General features: G+C 44.9%; 1 protein-coding gene across 3 annotated transcripts in view; it reads right to left on the bottom strand.

Annotated features, from left to right (window-relative positions):
• Window positions 1-16845, bottom strand: part of KIF24 (kinesin family member 24) — a 269135-nt gene that overhangs the window by 136327 nt on the left and 115963 nt on the right. For all 3 annotated transcript variants that reach the window (XR_013606988.1, XM_078674708.1, XM_078674709.1), the window contains exon 10: window positions 1316-1425. Coding sequence is in view for 2 of the 3 variants with exons in the window: in XM_078674708.1 (XP_078530834.1) it covers window positions 1316-1425 (110 nt within the window). In the remaining variant the exon portion in view is untranslated. The remainder of the gene's footprint in view (window positions 1-1315; window positions 1426-16845) is intronic.

The following is a 16845-nucleotide window of genomic DNA, read 5'->3' as shown; positions in this document are numbered from 1 at the left end:
GAAGGTGACTCTTTTCTCCACGGGGAGCTAGTGGAGTCTTCGTAGGTGTTGGCTGATGTGTTCGTGCCGGGGGATGCTGAGGATGAGTCTGGCAGCGGTGTTCTGTATTGTCTAGAGTTTGTGGAAAAGGGAGCAACTCTTTTTTTTAAATTCCTTCTGACCTTTGTTCATTGATTAAAAATCTATTATATACACTTATTATATGATATAAGGAAAATCTTTGAAACTCTCACCTGCTTCTCTTTTAATGTTAATACTTCTGTTATAATGTTGGAATTATTTGTCCTCTGTTTAAAAGAAAGCTTCTTTGACTGAAATGCTTTCAGTAATTTCCTACCCATCGGAACCCTTCCACTGTGTGAAAGGCTATTGGAAGAGCGGTCAGAGGAAATAGAAGCTTACATGGCCAGTCTGCCGGTTCTGGTTGACATTTCAACACACCAATATCCCTCTTTTCAATTTCTAACACAGTTGAATTGCAGGTTTTTGCACAGAACATATCAATGCATGCGTTATACTGGAATACTACACCAGGTTTGGAAACACCCTCTATAAAGCTATCCATTCAATTTGGAAATGTACTTTGATTCAGGTTTTTTTAGCCAAATGTTTTGGCTACAGTGGGAGAGGTAAGAAGTTCAATACTTTGCCTGTTGGGTTATAATGCCACAGTCCTGACAACTATCAGGGGATTTATGGCTTTGGCCATGAAAGGAAAGGCAAAGACATTTATTCAACTGAGGAGATTTGGCTTAAATGAACATTGTTTTGCAAGGAGGTTGAACAAAAGGTATTACACGATGCTTCCACCAGCATTCCACACACATTATATATAGTGGTGCTATGATGTATATATTTATATAACATTTTGAACAAACTAGACAATCTTTCCCTCTGTATGCTCTAGTGACTTTTCTCCTTTTAATCCTTGCACTTAAGTTATATTCAGTCAATTCTGTGTTTGAGATAACTGTCAAACTAGCATTTGTCAACGTGCTGATTGGGACTACATGGATATATATAATTGTTTCAGGAACTAGATGATCCTTTGTGTCTTAGCTTCTCTGGATACTGTGGCAAATCAGCTAACAGAGAGGAGGTATAGAACTAGCCAGTCAATAGAGGTGATATTGCAAACATCTCAAATGAAATGATCAGGTGACTGCTTTATAATGAGACAGAGAATCATCTGCCCATAGACTCAATCAAGCACTACCGAAGCAGCACTTCTTGTTAAATATAACATTTAGATGTTTGCCTGAATATGTATTTTCAGCTTCTTCAAACATGGACATTGTACTTTCTATATGCTCACCTGTCGGCGTAACGTAAGGTGTTGAGGGTGTGCTCTGTGGCCAGATGGCTGGGGGATATATTAGCTATCATACAGGTCTTGGAGTTGCCAATGAAAGAATCCTTTAACACCTGGGGAAATAAAAACAATAGGAGTCACAAACAGTACACAGTCATGAAATACATTCTAATATCTAGATCTTAGGCTACAGAGTGAACCATCAGAGGAGAGAGACAAAAACAAAAATAGATAGGTAAGTGCTTGACCCTTTGTTAAAAAAGATTAGAACTAGCCAATTCAACTGAATTACTTGTTGTATTTGACAATTAGGATATATCGATATAACCATCAAATCACAAAAGTTACAAAATGTTTTTGTGCAGCAGAAAAATAGGAAGAGTGAAATGTAGAGTAGTGAACAATAGTGTATACTGACATCTGAAGTAATAGGGTACAATTTAAATTTAGGAAGCAATGTAGTAGCATTTAGTAATTTTAAAGGCTTCAAGGTGATATATGCATTTTACGCCTAATACATTTTAGTGGTGGATTTCTAATGGGGGTATCTATGTTTTCCTGTGTACTTATGTATGTTTACATATGTGTGTGTGTATACATATGTAAATATATGTGTGTGTATACATATATATATATATATACACACACACACACACACATACATAGTGTGCGTGGATATATACATGTATGTATGTGTGAATATACATATATAGGTGCAAAAGAGAGGGTAAAAAAGGAGGAGGAGCATTCTCAGGGAGAAGTAGACTCAAACAAGTAATTCCCTCAGAAATTTGTATTGAAAATATGCATGATACTACATTTCTGGATGCATTGTATTCATAGAATAGGTAATAATGAAGGCTGATTGCAATAACTATGTTTTTTAATTATTCCTTTTTCCATTCTCGTACTCACTATATATTTGAATAGGTTGAGTATACCGAAGTCTGAAATGTATTGGTTCTTAGAGGCTATTTTCATTGTATTTTTCACTCTAGCTATGGACCTTGCTTTTTCCTGATTTTTTTGTTTTTACACAACATGCTTGCAACGCTAACGGATAATATTTTCATGGATGCACATAGGCTATTTATTGTCTGCACTTATATCAAGTTTGATTCGTTTACTCTGATCTTATATTTAGATACATTTTCTACTGTATTTATTTGACTAGCAAAGAAGATTCCATGATGGTGAATCAATTTTTCTCAATTTGCCTTTGCCAACTTGATACTTTGATTCGCAGATGGACTTTATTCCACTTTACAGCCTCTGATAAAAACTATACACATGTGTGGACTGATGGCTGCCGGAATTCCATACTATTCTAAAGGTTACATCTTTATTAAGCATTAATTAGTGCAGCTTTCTGAATCAAAGACAAGAGTGAGAATATAAATCTTCAACTGAAATATGTCAAACAAAATTGTTAAAGTGGTGAATTCACAATGCTTTTTTTTCTGTATTTTTTCCGATTGTTTCATCAAGAAGCTTTGATCTGTGCAGTAGTGGTTCCTGGAAGCCTCCTTCCTTTAAATACTTGTGTTGGCAATGCATTTATGAAGCCCCTGCCCCAAGTTCAACAAGAAAGGAGTAGGCTCTTTGCATGGACCGCATAAATGAAAATGAACAGGGAGGTCTTGTGGGGTTAAGACAACATCTCAATTTGTAATCAGTGGTTTTACAAACTCAGCAGATTTCCTACAAGATCTAAAGATGTGATGTGCACCGTATGTAGGTGAGTTACAAAAACCCTTTATCTGAGGAAGCCATGTTCTAACCACACAGTAAGATTGGATCTCTGAAACTTGCCATTTGTCAGGAAGTCGGCTGCTTGTTAGAATCCTGCAAGCCTAGGTCAGCCATGGATGACTCTGTCCCCGTCTCACCACTTCTGGCACAAGGAATGTATTATACTTGTTGCTCAGCCAGCGTGAGTGTGGTGTAGAATGTTGGTGCATGATGATGGTGTGGAATGTTGGATGAGTGAGATTGGCAGAAGGTGTATGGGCTGAGCAGCAGTAAGGCTGCTCCTGGTGGGGCTCTCTGTACTTTTACTCCTGACCTTACCATCATAATAAATACCACCTACGTTCTCAGGTTCTTGTTTTCTGTCACTTTGGATGACTGTGTCGGGTGTGATTCACCCATTGCTTACGTTATTTCATAGGGTATGGTTGTGGGTGGGTATAAACGAACAAGTTACTTAGCTTCGGTAACGCTTTTTCTGGTAGATACAGTATCTGCCTGTGGATTCCTCACCTTGTGAATATCCCCCTTGCGTCAGAAACATTCGGAAATTCTTTTGTAGCTTCGCGCCGACGTGGACGACGTCGAAGAGGCACGGCATCGCACGCGACTCCGCTGACGTCACCGACACTACAATAGACCCACGCCGGCGTGATGACATCAGTTCCGTCCTTTTTTCCGTGCCTTCGAGGCACACGGACGGACCAATGACAGTAGACATATACACAGTATACGCAGTACAAATATCAAGGTAACACACACAGTGTAAAGCAAATGCAATAAAACATTTGAAATAAACAACTCCTTGACAATAAAATAAATTCATTACAGTAACTCTGGTATAGAAGAGTGGACAACGGGGAGATACTGTATCTACCAGAAAAAGCGTCACCGAAGGTAAGTAACTTGTTCTTCTGATAGATATATGTGCCAGTGGATTCCTCACCTTGTGAATAGAGTCCCACAGCAGTCCCCACTCCCGGAGGAGGGTGTCCACTCCTCTACACCAGAAAATCCTGGAGGACAGAGCGCGCAAAGTGGCCGTCCCTCCTCACCTCAGTGTCCAAGCAATAATGCTTTGCGAAAGTGTGGAGGGAGGCCCAAGTCGCCGCTCTACAAATGTCCTCAACCGGCACACCTCTTGAAAGTGCATAAGTCGAAGACTTAGCTCTAGTAGAATGAGCTCTTATACCCTCTGGAGGATCCTTACCGGCCAAAGAGTAGCAGATCGTTATACAGAGGATGATCCATCTTGAAAGAGTCCTTTTATGTACCGCTCTTCCTTTCTTGCAGCCAGCAAACCCAACAAAGAGCTGGTCATCCATTCGATAGTCTTTAGTTCTATCAATATAAAAACTCACCGCCCTCTTGGGGTCCAGACGGTGTAACCTCTCCTCCTCCTCCTTGGAAGGGTGAGGGGGAGGATAAAAGGTAGGAAGGGTAATAGATTGACCTAGGTGGAAGGGAGACACCACCTTAGGGAGAAAAGCAGGCCTGGTCCTAAGAACCATTCGATCAGCATGAATGGTCAAGTACGGGGGCTTGGAACTAAGAGCTTGAAGCTCACTTACCCTCCTTGCCGAGGTGATCGCAACCAGGAAGACTGTCTTAAAAGACAAAAGTCTCATGGGACACTTATGCAATGGTTCGAAGGAAGAACCCATCAAGTAGGTTAATACAAGATTTAAATCCCATTGAGGAACAATAAAAGGAGTAGGAGGGAACTTATTTGTGAGGCCCTTCAGAAATCTCAAAACCACAGGAGATTTGAAAAGAGACGGCTGGTCCGGCAAACAGAGAAATGCCAACAATGCCGAAAGATAACCCTTCACCGTAGCAACAGCAAATCCTTGCTGCGCCAAAGAAAGAGCAAACTGTAGTATATCAGATAAATGGGCTTTCAAAGGGTCAACAGACTTCTCCCCACACCAAGAGACAAATTGAGCCCATCTGTAAGAATAAATGGATTTAATGGAGTCACGCCTAGCTGATAATATGACATCCACCACATCGTGTGGGAGAGAAAAGGAGTTCAAGTTGCCCCGTTCAATCTCCAGGCATGAAGGTGTAATGTCTGGAGGTGGGGGTGTAGAACCTGCCCCTCCATTTGAGAGAGGAGATCTGCCCTGAACGGGAGACGGAGCGGCGGGCGAGAGGAGAGGTGGAGAAGATCCGTGTACCACACCCTTCTTGACCAATCGGGGGCGACCAATATAACTTGGGCCCAGTCTTGGCGAATCTTCCTCAGAACCCAAGGAATCAAAGGTATGGGAGGAAACGAGTAAAGGAGTTGCGAGTCCCAACTCAACTGAAACGCGTCCCCCAAGGCTCCCTGCATCGGAAACTGGAGGCTGCAGAATGACGGGCAGTGAGCATTCTCACGAGTGGCGAACAGGTCCACCTGAGGAGTCCCCCACGTCTGAAAGACGTGACGAACCACCTCCGGGTGAAGCCTCCACTCGTGGTCGGCCGAGAACTGCCGGCTGAGACGGTCTGCTCGCACGTTCAGAACTCCGGCCAGATGATTTGCCATCAGACAAATCTGGTGGTTCTGAACCCAGGACCAGAGGCGCAGAGCCTCCCTGCAGAGACACTGCGACCCCACTCCTCCCTGCTTGTTGATATACCACATCGCGGTCGTGTTGTCTGTCAGGACTTGCACCGACAGACCGCGAAGGGAAGGGAGGATGGCCTTGAGCGCCAAACGTATCGCCCGCAATTCCAGAAGGTTGATGTGAAGCAACCTTTCCTATGGAGACCAAAGACCCTTGACCTCCAGATCCCCCAGATGAGCACCCCACCCTAGAGTGGATGCATCCGTGATCACTGTGGCCACCGGAGGAGGTAGATGAAAAGGCTTTCCTTGAGACAGATTGCCTTCCACACTCCACCATGACAGATCCGCCGCAGTTTCTCTGGAGATCCTCACCGACTCCCTGAGATCTGCAATGTGTTGAAACCACTGCCTGCGGAGGCACCACTGGAGTGGCCTCATGTGCCAGCGTGCATGGTTGACCAACAGAATGCAGGAAGCCATCAGACCGAGCAGGCGAAGGACCTTCAGGACTGGAACGACCTCTCCATTGTAGAATAAAGGAATCATTTCCTGTATGTCGCGAATCCTTTGAGGTGGAGGGAATGCACGACATACAGTTGTGTCCAGTACAGCACCTAGGAACAGGTTGCGCTGGGAGGGCACCAGGTGAGACTTGGGTACATTTATCGTCCAAATAGGGGAATACCGGAATCCCCGACCTTCTGAGATGTGCTGCCACCACCGACATCACCTTGGTGAAGACTCGAGGCGCAGTAGTAATTCCAAAAGGAAGGACCGCAAACTGATAGTGTTGCGATCCCACCGTAAAACGGAGATACTTCCTGTGCGACTTCAGGATTGGGATGTGGAAATACGCATCCTGCAAGTCGAGTGACACCATCCAGTCTTCTTCCAGCAGCGCTTGAAGAACCTGTGCAAGGGTGAGCATCTTGAATTTCTCTTGTTTCAGATAGAGATTCAAGATCCTGAGATCCAGGATCGGACGAAGCCTGCCATCCTTTTTGGGTATCAAAAAATACCGGGAGTAGCATCTCTGACCTCTTTCCTGCTCTGGGACCACCTCTATCGCACCCTTTCTTAACAGTGTCTGCACTTCCTCCTGTAGAAGTAACAGATGTTCCTCCGTGCAAAAACCTTGGCAAGGAGGGTAATTGGGAGGGAATACCCATTTTCTACGAGATTGAGAACCCAAAGATCTGATGTAACCGATTCCCAATCCCGTAGAAAGTAGGTAAGCCAACCCCCCACCGGACCCACATGATCCTGAATGGCAGATTTAGGGCTGCTTTTCTGAGGCTGGGGGGTTGGAGGAGGTAGAGGAAGAAGAGGCTTGACGACCTCGAGGCCGAGCCCTTTGTTTTCCCCTCTAAGACCTGTACAAGGGATTCAGCTGCTGCTGACCTTGCCGATAGTTGCGAAAGGAAGAGCGTCCAAAACCTCTGAACCTCTTGGCTGTAGAACCTCTGATTTGAAGCCCTAAAGATTTGGAAGTAGCCCTACTGTCCTTAAATCTTTCTAAGGCTGTATCAGCCTTTTTGCCAAAGAGACCAGCTCCATCGAACGGCAGATCCAGCAAAGCAGCTTGAACATCTGCTGAAAAGTCTGAAGTTTTCAGCCAAGCCGATTTCCTTGTGGAAACCGCAGTGCCCATGATACGTGCCACCATGTCTGCAGTGTCCAGTCCACTTTGTATCACTTGACGTGCCGCTGCCTGAGCGTCTGATAACACCTCCTCAAAATCCTTCCTGCTGTCATCAGGAATCTTAGGAGACAAAGAACGCATTGTATCCATAAAGGCATGTACATACCTCCCCATAAGGCAAGTGGCATTAGTTGACTTCAACGCCATACTCGCAGAGGAGAAGGTCTTTTTAGCCACCTGATCTTGTTTCTTGGCATCCTTATCACCAGGCACCTGAGGAAACGCACTCACAGTCTTTTTGGAACAGGCTGCTTGTATGACCAGACTCTCAGGAGAAGGATGAGACGTCAGAAAAGCAGGGTCTTCAGGCGCAACCCTGTACCTTCTCACCACACTCTTGGAAACCGCCGGTGCTGTTAGTGGCTTTTTCCATACCTCCATAATAGGCTCCATTAAGGCCTCATTAAACGGAAGCAATGGTTCCACCACAGAGCTGGGCGAATGTAAAACTTCTGTTAGAAGATTGGACTTAAACTCCACTGTTGGTAAAGTCAATTGCAGAAGTTCCGCTGCCTTCCTCATCACCACATGATGAGGCTGGAAGTTCTTTGAAGGCGCATCAGAACCGGATGGTAACTCCCCACTCTGGAGAAAAATCAAGGCTACTAGCATCAGCTAGATCCTCAAAACAGTCATCCTCCAGTTCACCTTCCTCCATATCAGGATGAGACTCCATATATCTCCGCTCCTCCATAATGCGCTGTGCCTCCCTCCTGGACCTCTCCTTAACATGCCTCGCCGCCGGATCCACCAACGACTCAGACGGAGCCGGAACCGACGTCGGTATCGAATCCGATGGTCCAGTGGGTTGCCCTTGAGGTCGATCTGGAGCGGGCGACGCCGGTACCGGCGTCGACGACCTCGGCGGAGCCGGGTATTGCCATGACGGCGTCGGAGCCGGCATGAACGGCATGAATGAAGCCGGAGCATAGGAGTGAGGGACTCCTAAATTGAAGGCCAGAGGACCCATGGGACCCGAAGGTGCGCCAGAGGGGTACCACGCACTTGAAAAAAACGCTGATGGGTCCTGGCCTGGGGCTGGGAAAGGTGGCTGAAGACCCTCAGGCTGGTCTTGAGGAGGGTTCGGATTCGGCTCTTCGACAGGCGCATAATCCTCATCCACATGAACTTCTTCCTCATCTCGGGCCGGGGACGGTGCCGGAGACTGATTCGAAGCCCGAGTCGGCGACTGTGCTTGCGACTCCGAAGGCGAAGCCTCACCTTCCTGATCCGAGACATCCATCGTGACCACCTTGGAACGTACCTTCTTCGGTGACCTCGACCTCGAGACCGACTCCTTACCGGAATGACGCCGGGACTCATGTCTCATCTTCTTATGTCTCCTCCTCGACTTCGAAGCATGGTCTGAAGCGGACTTCGAAGACGACTCCTCTCGAGATCTGGATCTTGACTTCGACCTCGCCCTTCTCGAACGAGATCTCGAAGATTTTCTTCCCTTGTCACCCTTCAGCTTCGCCACCAGAAGTTTGGTCTCTCTTTCCCGCAGGGCCTTCGGGTTCATCTTCCGACAAGATGAACATCCATCCACATCATGGTCAGAACTTAAACACCATATGCAGTCCTCGTGCGGGTCCGTGATGGACATCATTTTCCCGCATTCCCTGCAGGGCTTGAAACCGGTCTTCTTTGTCGACATCGTGTTGAAACAAAGAAGCAGAAAAGCGAAGATAAAGGCAACAAAGTCACTAGATAGCTACTGAGATTCCCCGAAACCGTTAGCGCCGACGACGCGGAAAAAAGGGAACTGATGTCATCACGCCGAAGTGGGCCTATTGTAGTGTCGGTGACGTCAGCGAAATCGCGTGTGATGCCTTGCCTCTATGACGTCGTCCACGTCCATGTCAGCGCGAAGCTACAAAAGAATTTCCGAATGTTGCTGACGCAAGGGGGATATTCACAAGGTGAGGAATCCACTGGCAGATGTATCTATCAGAAAAATCCCTCACTGTTGGTGATGTATGTGTGAGAAGGCTTTTAGGTGCTAAGCCTCTCTGGTCTACTACCAGTGTTGTGGGTGTGGGTTCATTTAGGCAAATCACGCTGTTGGTATGGTGTGCGTGTTGACTTTCAGGTGTTGAGTTACCCTGGGTTACTTACCACAATGGTGTGGTTGTGGGGGATGTAAGTGAATCCTTCATTGCTGGTGGTGTATGTGTGAAAACTATTTTTGTGGGTTTGGGTTGATTTAGGCAAATCACCCTGTTGGTATGGTGTTTGAGTTGACTTTTGGTGTTAAGTCACTCTGGGTTACCACCATTGGTGTTGTTGTCGGGGTAAGTGAATCCCTCACTGTTGGTGGTGTGTGTGTGTGAGAAGGCTTTTAGGTGCTAAGCCTCTCTGGTCTACTACCTTTTTGTGGGTGTGAGTTGATTTAGATAGATCACCCTTTTGGCGTTGTGTTACAGTTTACTGGATGGGAGTCACTTGCGTCTGCCACTTTTGTTGGTATGGGGTGTGAGTGACTGGGTAGGTGTCACTTGCGTCTTCCACCTGTATGTAGTTGGTGGTTGACTGCAGGTAACACCCAGGCTTTATAGTGTTGCAGGGTTTCTGTACTCACACAGAACTGTGCACAGAGGAGTGGAACCTCGGCAAATTAGGATGTCCCAAAACTTACCTTAGCAACCAACTCACCCCTTACCGAGCTAGCTACAGTGTCTCATTGGACATATCAAACTCCCAATGTTTAGACAAACCAGAACATGAACTTACAGTACCTCAGGGTACGTGGGACTCATGAACACTCTTTCGTTATATTATCATTACAAACCAGAACATGGAGTAAAGAAGACACATGTGCATTTGAAATGTTTATTTACTAATGCCGTCTTCTCAGGCGCAGTATCTTAGATAATACAAGTATACTTATTATCAGTAGCAAAATTATCAGCATAGTTACTAAGACATAAAAAGCGAATGGTGACAGCATGTTAACATGCTGTAATGAATAAGAGTTAACAACACTTATATCTCACCCTCCCTAACACATATATTATATTATTAGCTAAGAAGGTCTCTTTGGGTTGTTTTAGGGCGGGCCCATACCTTAGTGTCCTAGCATGAAGGAATCACATCAGCATACACCAGCTCTCTCTGCATGTGCACCGCATCAAGTGTGTTAACAATTCTCGTGCAAAGCAATATCAATCCCGCCTCAAGCCCAAGTTGGCAAAGGCTGCACTTGTGTTATGACTATGAAGGCGTGGAGATCAGACCTCATAACAATTCCATATCGTGTTGCTCCTGAAACTTCAGCACTCTCCGTGCAGACATGGTTTATTAAACAAAACTGATATCAGAGCAATAACATATTATTCTCACATACACCACGGCAAACCACTAGGTTGAAAGCTAAGTCAACAATAAGGGTCGTGTGCAGAAGTTGCAAGAAAGGAAAAATGGCGTTTAAATCTCAAATGTACCTATGCTAACTTAACACGATATAAGGATATATAGGAGCTATACAACACCCCCCCATGATCCGAGAACGGACTAAATAAGATAACAGAAGTGCCATCACATGAGAGCAGAATCCAATTATAAACGAGCATGAATAAAAATTCAATTATAAAAACTAATGCTAAAAAATAGCCCACAAATATAATGTGGCTCAAGCCAATAGGCAAGCAAAAATAAAATGTCTTGACCAAAAGTCAATAAAATCAAGGAAATGCTATCAATCAGCATGTCAATCTGAGGCAGTGTCTATGATAAGACTGTATATGAAAAGTAAGCTGCAACAGCCTCCAGGAGGAAGTCACTGTCCTCATCCGAAAACAGTTCAGCCATCCAATTTAAAAGATGAAAGGAACATACGTGATCTTCCAGCACCGGATCCTCTATAACCATCAGAGGACAGCTCGGTGGGTTTTCAAGAAAACTTAGTTCCAAGAAATTTTGCGCTGCCGACAACACATCCCAGGGACCCATTAGTCCATGTGCCACCGCCAAGGCCATAATCCTTTCGTCAGAACAAACCAACTCGTGAGCAATGATAGGACTCATCAGTTGATCAAAATCGACGTCAGAAGATACTGGTCCGCAGAGACACAAATCAATGGCCCAAAGGAAATCACAGGTCAGGCAGCGAAATACAGGCTGGACACAGGTGAAATAGGAGAACCGAAAAGATAATCCAAACGCCGTGCTTAGAGTCGCTAACGGCAGTGTGCCATAATAATCAAGCATGCGGTTGCGAAACCGCGTCAGTAGCAGCTGTGCGTGGTCTTGCACAGGAAGGGCATCCATATTTAAAAAGGCAGAAAACCACCAATGCGCCAGCCGCTAATGCAAGTAAAAACGGGAACCCTCCAAATAAGGATGAAAAAATAGAATGGAAGAAGGCAGGGATGACTCCATAAATCTTCTCAAAGGAAGTCACGAGACCACCGCTAACAACTTTAAAAAAATGTGCTAGGCCCGTTGTGGAGGATGCGTTAAAGATAGAACGGACCATGGCTCCGAAATGCAAAGGCAAATCAGTGTTTAAAAGAGCCTGAACCTCCGTACGGGTGTTAGCAATGTGAAGCACGAAAGTTTCACGGGCCGAGCTCAAGGCCACCTCTTTCTGGGACAATAGAGCTCTTATTCTAGCCATGCCGCTGAATTCTGCTCCCAAGGTCGGTATCTGTGGCCAAATGGAAGACTCCCTATGTTCACGTGTGGGAGGATAAAGAACATTTCTGCAGCAAATAACTCGCTCACTAACCGTTACTATGAAAGCTATACCTTTAATTAAACCACAACAGTTTTCATTATTGAGCATTAAATAACTACCATTCTCTAACAATTTAAACGTGGGGATGATAGCAGGAACTGGCGTGCCCTGTAAAACGCAAGCCATATTCGGTCTGTCCTTGTTACATGAACCGTGTAACTGTATGTGTCTACACATTAAAGAATGATCTGGCGTCTCAGTACACTCATCCCCTGTTAGATAAACTTCTTGTTCATCCTTGAAACATCTGTATGTGTATGGGAGTGACCAGACCTCATGAAGAAAACCGCTACCTAAGGGTTCAAAACGACCTATTGGCACATATTTCATACAATTTGAAAACTTATATAAAGCAAAAGGCAGCGTTATTAAACCGTGGATAAGCCACGTAGCAGCAGTGGCTTCTGCCACAGAAAAAGGTAAAGATTCCAACCTTTCAATATGAAGCATAGAAAAGGAAGCATCACGCATTGAAAGCAAGCGTTGTTTGTCTGTCAAATTAAACGGTGCAAATAAAGAAGAAACGTTCATGTATCCCCAGGGAACTTTACCCATTTTCAGAGTCTGAAGTGTCCATGCAAACTGCATGATCGAACGTAATTGATTTTGACCATGGTATAATACAGATACTTCATCATGCACAATATCAACAACAGACGACACAATATTATCTAATGTGTAAATTCTAGAGGAAAGCACGTTAATGCTATTGTCAACAACTGCAAGCACCTTCTCAAGATTCGCCTGATCAATAGCTCTAAGGCGTGAAGCAGCTTCAATCTGTGAGAGTTTCCAAATTTCATTGTAAACCCCATATAACCACCGTTTCGACCTGCCACTAGCTGGGCCCTTAATGAAATCATTCAAATCCACGTCTGCATTCAGTTTGGAAAGGTGATACTTAACCGCAGGTAAAGTTGAATGTTTCAGCCAAGCTTGACACAACTTGCCCACAGAGTAAGAGGTGACAGTATGACTCAAATCAAAACGGGGATCAGATCTAACAGTCTTAAAACCGTCAGTTATATTTAAAAATCTTTTTTGGCAAGAATCAGCACTACGGTGCCAAAGCAGCCAACCCTTGGGATTCATACTGGAAATGTTAAAGGAGGAATTCAGAAGCAGAGCCTGTATATCTCTAATGGACAATTTAGTAAAATTACCCCAATTCTCATATTCCTCCAACTCCGGGAAAGACGGGGTGTTTAACCTTTTAGATGTAGCCAATCCAAAGCATGTGGTCTGGGAAATGGTTTCATTTAAAAACAACATATGATTTGGGATGAGACATGCACGGTGCAAAGCCTCAGTGCCTCGTACCTGCCAGGCCCTTGAGCCCCAAACTGATTTAAGGTCTATTGTTTCCTTCCATAACTCATAGCCCCCAGTAACTAATTGATCTAGGAAGGCCCTCGAATACAACAATTTGGTATCGGTAAGTCTAACCTTGGACAGTTGCTGTTTGTGAAATTTAAAATAAAAGGACTCGGGACTGGACTGGTTAAAGTCAGTGAAATAAGTATACTTTTTAAGAAACGTTTCAGAACTCCCTTGTGTAGGAGCTGGGCAATGTTCCCACTGAGTAAAATTAACAGCCACCCTTCGGGAAGATGTTTTGTGTAAGAAGTGATTGCCATAATGTTGGTAACAGAACAATTCACCATAATTAGCAGATTCTAAATATAAATCCTCAGCATCAAAAGCAGCATAGTATTTCAAATCAGAAAACAAACTTTCCACAGCATTAACATCCCAATCATCAGAACGAATGTTTTGTTTCACCACATCCCCCATATTAACTCTCAGTACATTAGGAACATTAACGACTTCCGTTGGACCATGAATCTGAAAACGAACTGCATCCCACGCGATTCCATCCAGAACAGGCCATGCTGTGATGTTAACCAAAGTCAAGTCTCTTTTTAATCTGTGTGTAGAATGTGAAGAGGAAAGTGGGGCCAATGTTCCGTTTAAATGAGTAATGCAAGTTCTCTCCTCGACATAGTGTCCATTCATAATTCGAAAAAAATAAAACACAAAACCAATTGACATAAAAAGGTAAACCGAAAAAAGGACCAGCCAAATGTATATCCAAGGAGGTATCAAAAAATGTTTTTTAAACAGGCTAGCATATACTGCAATTTTAGAGGGTTTTTTCGAGGCAAGGGAAGCAGAGTCAAATGAAAATCTGGATTCCGTGGCTAAACGAGTTTGCAGGTCAGGCATGGACAAATCAGTGGGGTATGTATAGTCTGTCTCATCAAGGTTAGTTCCTGGTAAATTATTCAATAATGGACTGGAAACAGCAGGTAATTCGATGGCCACCTCAGGTTCATTATTAGAAGCAGTCGGCATAATTGAATTTCTCACAATGGAAGGACAGGAAACAGCCGGTGTCATGCTAAGAAGAATCGGCCACTCTGTGTATCTTGACATTGTCAATAGAAATAAACCTGTTTTCCTTACGACCTGGAAGTGGTGGTAAAATGACTGTTCTTGTGCCCTTCACTCCAAGCACTGGGACTGGAGCTCGATAGGAGGGACCAAACTCTTTCTTGTTGTCGATCTTCTCCCGAACCAGTTCTCCAACTTGGGGTAGCCAGCCAACTACCGGGATCTGCAACGCATCATCCGATGTGGAGGGCAAATGTTCCTTTGCAAGAGTGTCTCTGGTCTTTTGTAGATCCTGTAAAACATTGCAATGTTCATCTGCGTCAAAGGAAGTGGCGCGAACCACAGAGTCTAGACCGTCAAGGTCAGGGACGTACATCTTGATGCCAAAGAGCATTTCGTATGGGGTCCGCCCACCCAGAGACCTTCTAGGGAGATTATTAAGAGCACGCTGCACGCCATAGAGGTGAGCCAGCCAGTTTCTGCCAGTGCCTATAACTCGGGCTGTCAAAGATTGCTTTAAATCACGGTTCATTCGTTCAACTACACTATTACCCTCAGGTCTGTAGGGTGACGAAAACTTGACTTGGACCCCCATCGAAGTCATGGCATCCTTATACGCCTTAGAGGCGAAAGCCGGACCCTGATCCGAATGGAAGGTACCACAGGCAAAAATCCCTATATAGATACGCAAATCTCTAATGACAGTCCGTGAATCAGCGCTGCGATGTGGCCATACCCACACAAAGCGTGTGCATGAGTCAACTGCTACTAAGATGTATTTATACGCAGTATCAGATGAAAATGGACCGCAGTGATCCAAATAAACACAGCCTAGCGGTTTATTAGAAATGTACAACTGAGTCTGAGGCGGACGCGTAGCAGTCGAAGGTTTAATCTGCTGGCATATGTCACAAAGAAGGACATAATCACGCGTCTGTTTGTACAGTCCCCGCCACCAGAAACGTAATTGTAATTGAGTTACAGTGGCCGAGACGCCCGCATGCGCAGACGCCACACCTTCATGAGCCGCTGTAATCAAGTTTGCTCTGCGATCCGAGTTGGGAATCAGCCGTTCCCCAACATCAGGAATTGTCACAAAAGGAACCTTTTCGGGACTTAAGTGGTATTTATACTTCGAAGGGAATCCAGCAGGATGTTTACTTCCCTTCTCAGAGGCAGCAATAGCTGCCAAGATGTCGCTATCAATCTTGGTTTTAGACCTAGTAACTGCTGCAACTAAGTATGTAGATACTGCTGATTTCGCCGCTTCATCAGCAAGCGAGTTGCCAACAGCGTGTACTCCCACGCGCTGATGACCGAGAGTATGAATCACATAAACGAGTGGCAACATAGCCTTAAGCTCTGCCACTCGAACCCAGATCATTTTATGTTTTATTGTGCTACCCTTGGAATCATGAAAATCATTTTGAATCCAAAAGAACAAGTTTTCATTGTAAGACTGGACACAGTAGTAAGAATCACTTACAATTAGAGTAGTAACACTTGGATCTGCGTACTCCAAAGCTAGTAAGAGAGCACGAAGCTCTGCCAATTGTGCGGTGCAATCGCCCAGGGGCAACGTGTGTACCTCCCGGGAAATGAACTCATCATTCAACATAGCACCGACCACAATGGCGCATGCGGAAACGTAGGCATGTTTAGAGCCATGCGCAACCTGCGCCGACCCATCAGTGTAAATGATGCAATGGAAGTCCTCCAAAGGTCGCATCGCCAGAGGAGCAGGATGAACGAATTCATACTGCAAGTACTCCTGCGACCGTAAGGAAGCGTCAAAAATAAACATGACATCCGTGGATGACAATGACGCAGCCCACTGAATCCACCGAGGGTGCAAAGCCTTTGAATTTGGTACACTGGCTTTCGTGACTGCCTCCAAATGAGGACAGGGTGTTACCACTAGCATGCGTTTCCCCTGTGACAGGGCTCGTTCCTTTAGAATAGCCATCTGTACAGCAGTTAAAACCTTTTCTACGGTGGGAAACCGCATCTCAGCCGAGGTGTACAAGTGTGACTTGTAAGCAATAGGTACTGTGTCACCTTCATTAAAAGTGAGGTATGTGAAACCCACCGTCCCAGGAATTATTCTTATTACCAGGTTGGTGTGGTTATCACGAGTCAGTAAATATTTAGAAGCGAGCAGATCAGCCTGCAAGGATTGCAAAATGGCTGAATGCTCAGGCAGCCAGCATGATTTTGAGAAAGTTGGTTGTATCAAAGCATACAGAGGCTTGATACGCTGGGCATATTCCGGAATGTAAGTCCTACCGAAATTCAAAAAGCCCAGTAAAGACTGTAATTTTTTCAGTGTTGTTGGAGCGCGCAATTGTGCGCACTTCTCTAAGAAGTGAGGAGCCAAACCTCTACCTTCATTG

This window comes from Lissotriton helveticus, chromosome 2_1, assembly GCF_964261635.1.
Source record: "Lissotriton helveticus chromosome 2_1, aLisHel1.1, whole genome shotgun sequence".
Lineage (NCBI taxonomy): Eukaryota > Metazoa > Chordata > Amphibia > Caudata > Salamandridae > Lissotriton > Lissotriton helveticus.
The sequence above is the reverse complement of the archived record's forward strand: the minus strand, read 5'-3'. Positions and strand labels throughout refer to the sequence as shown.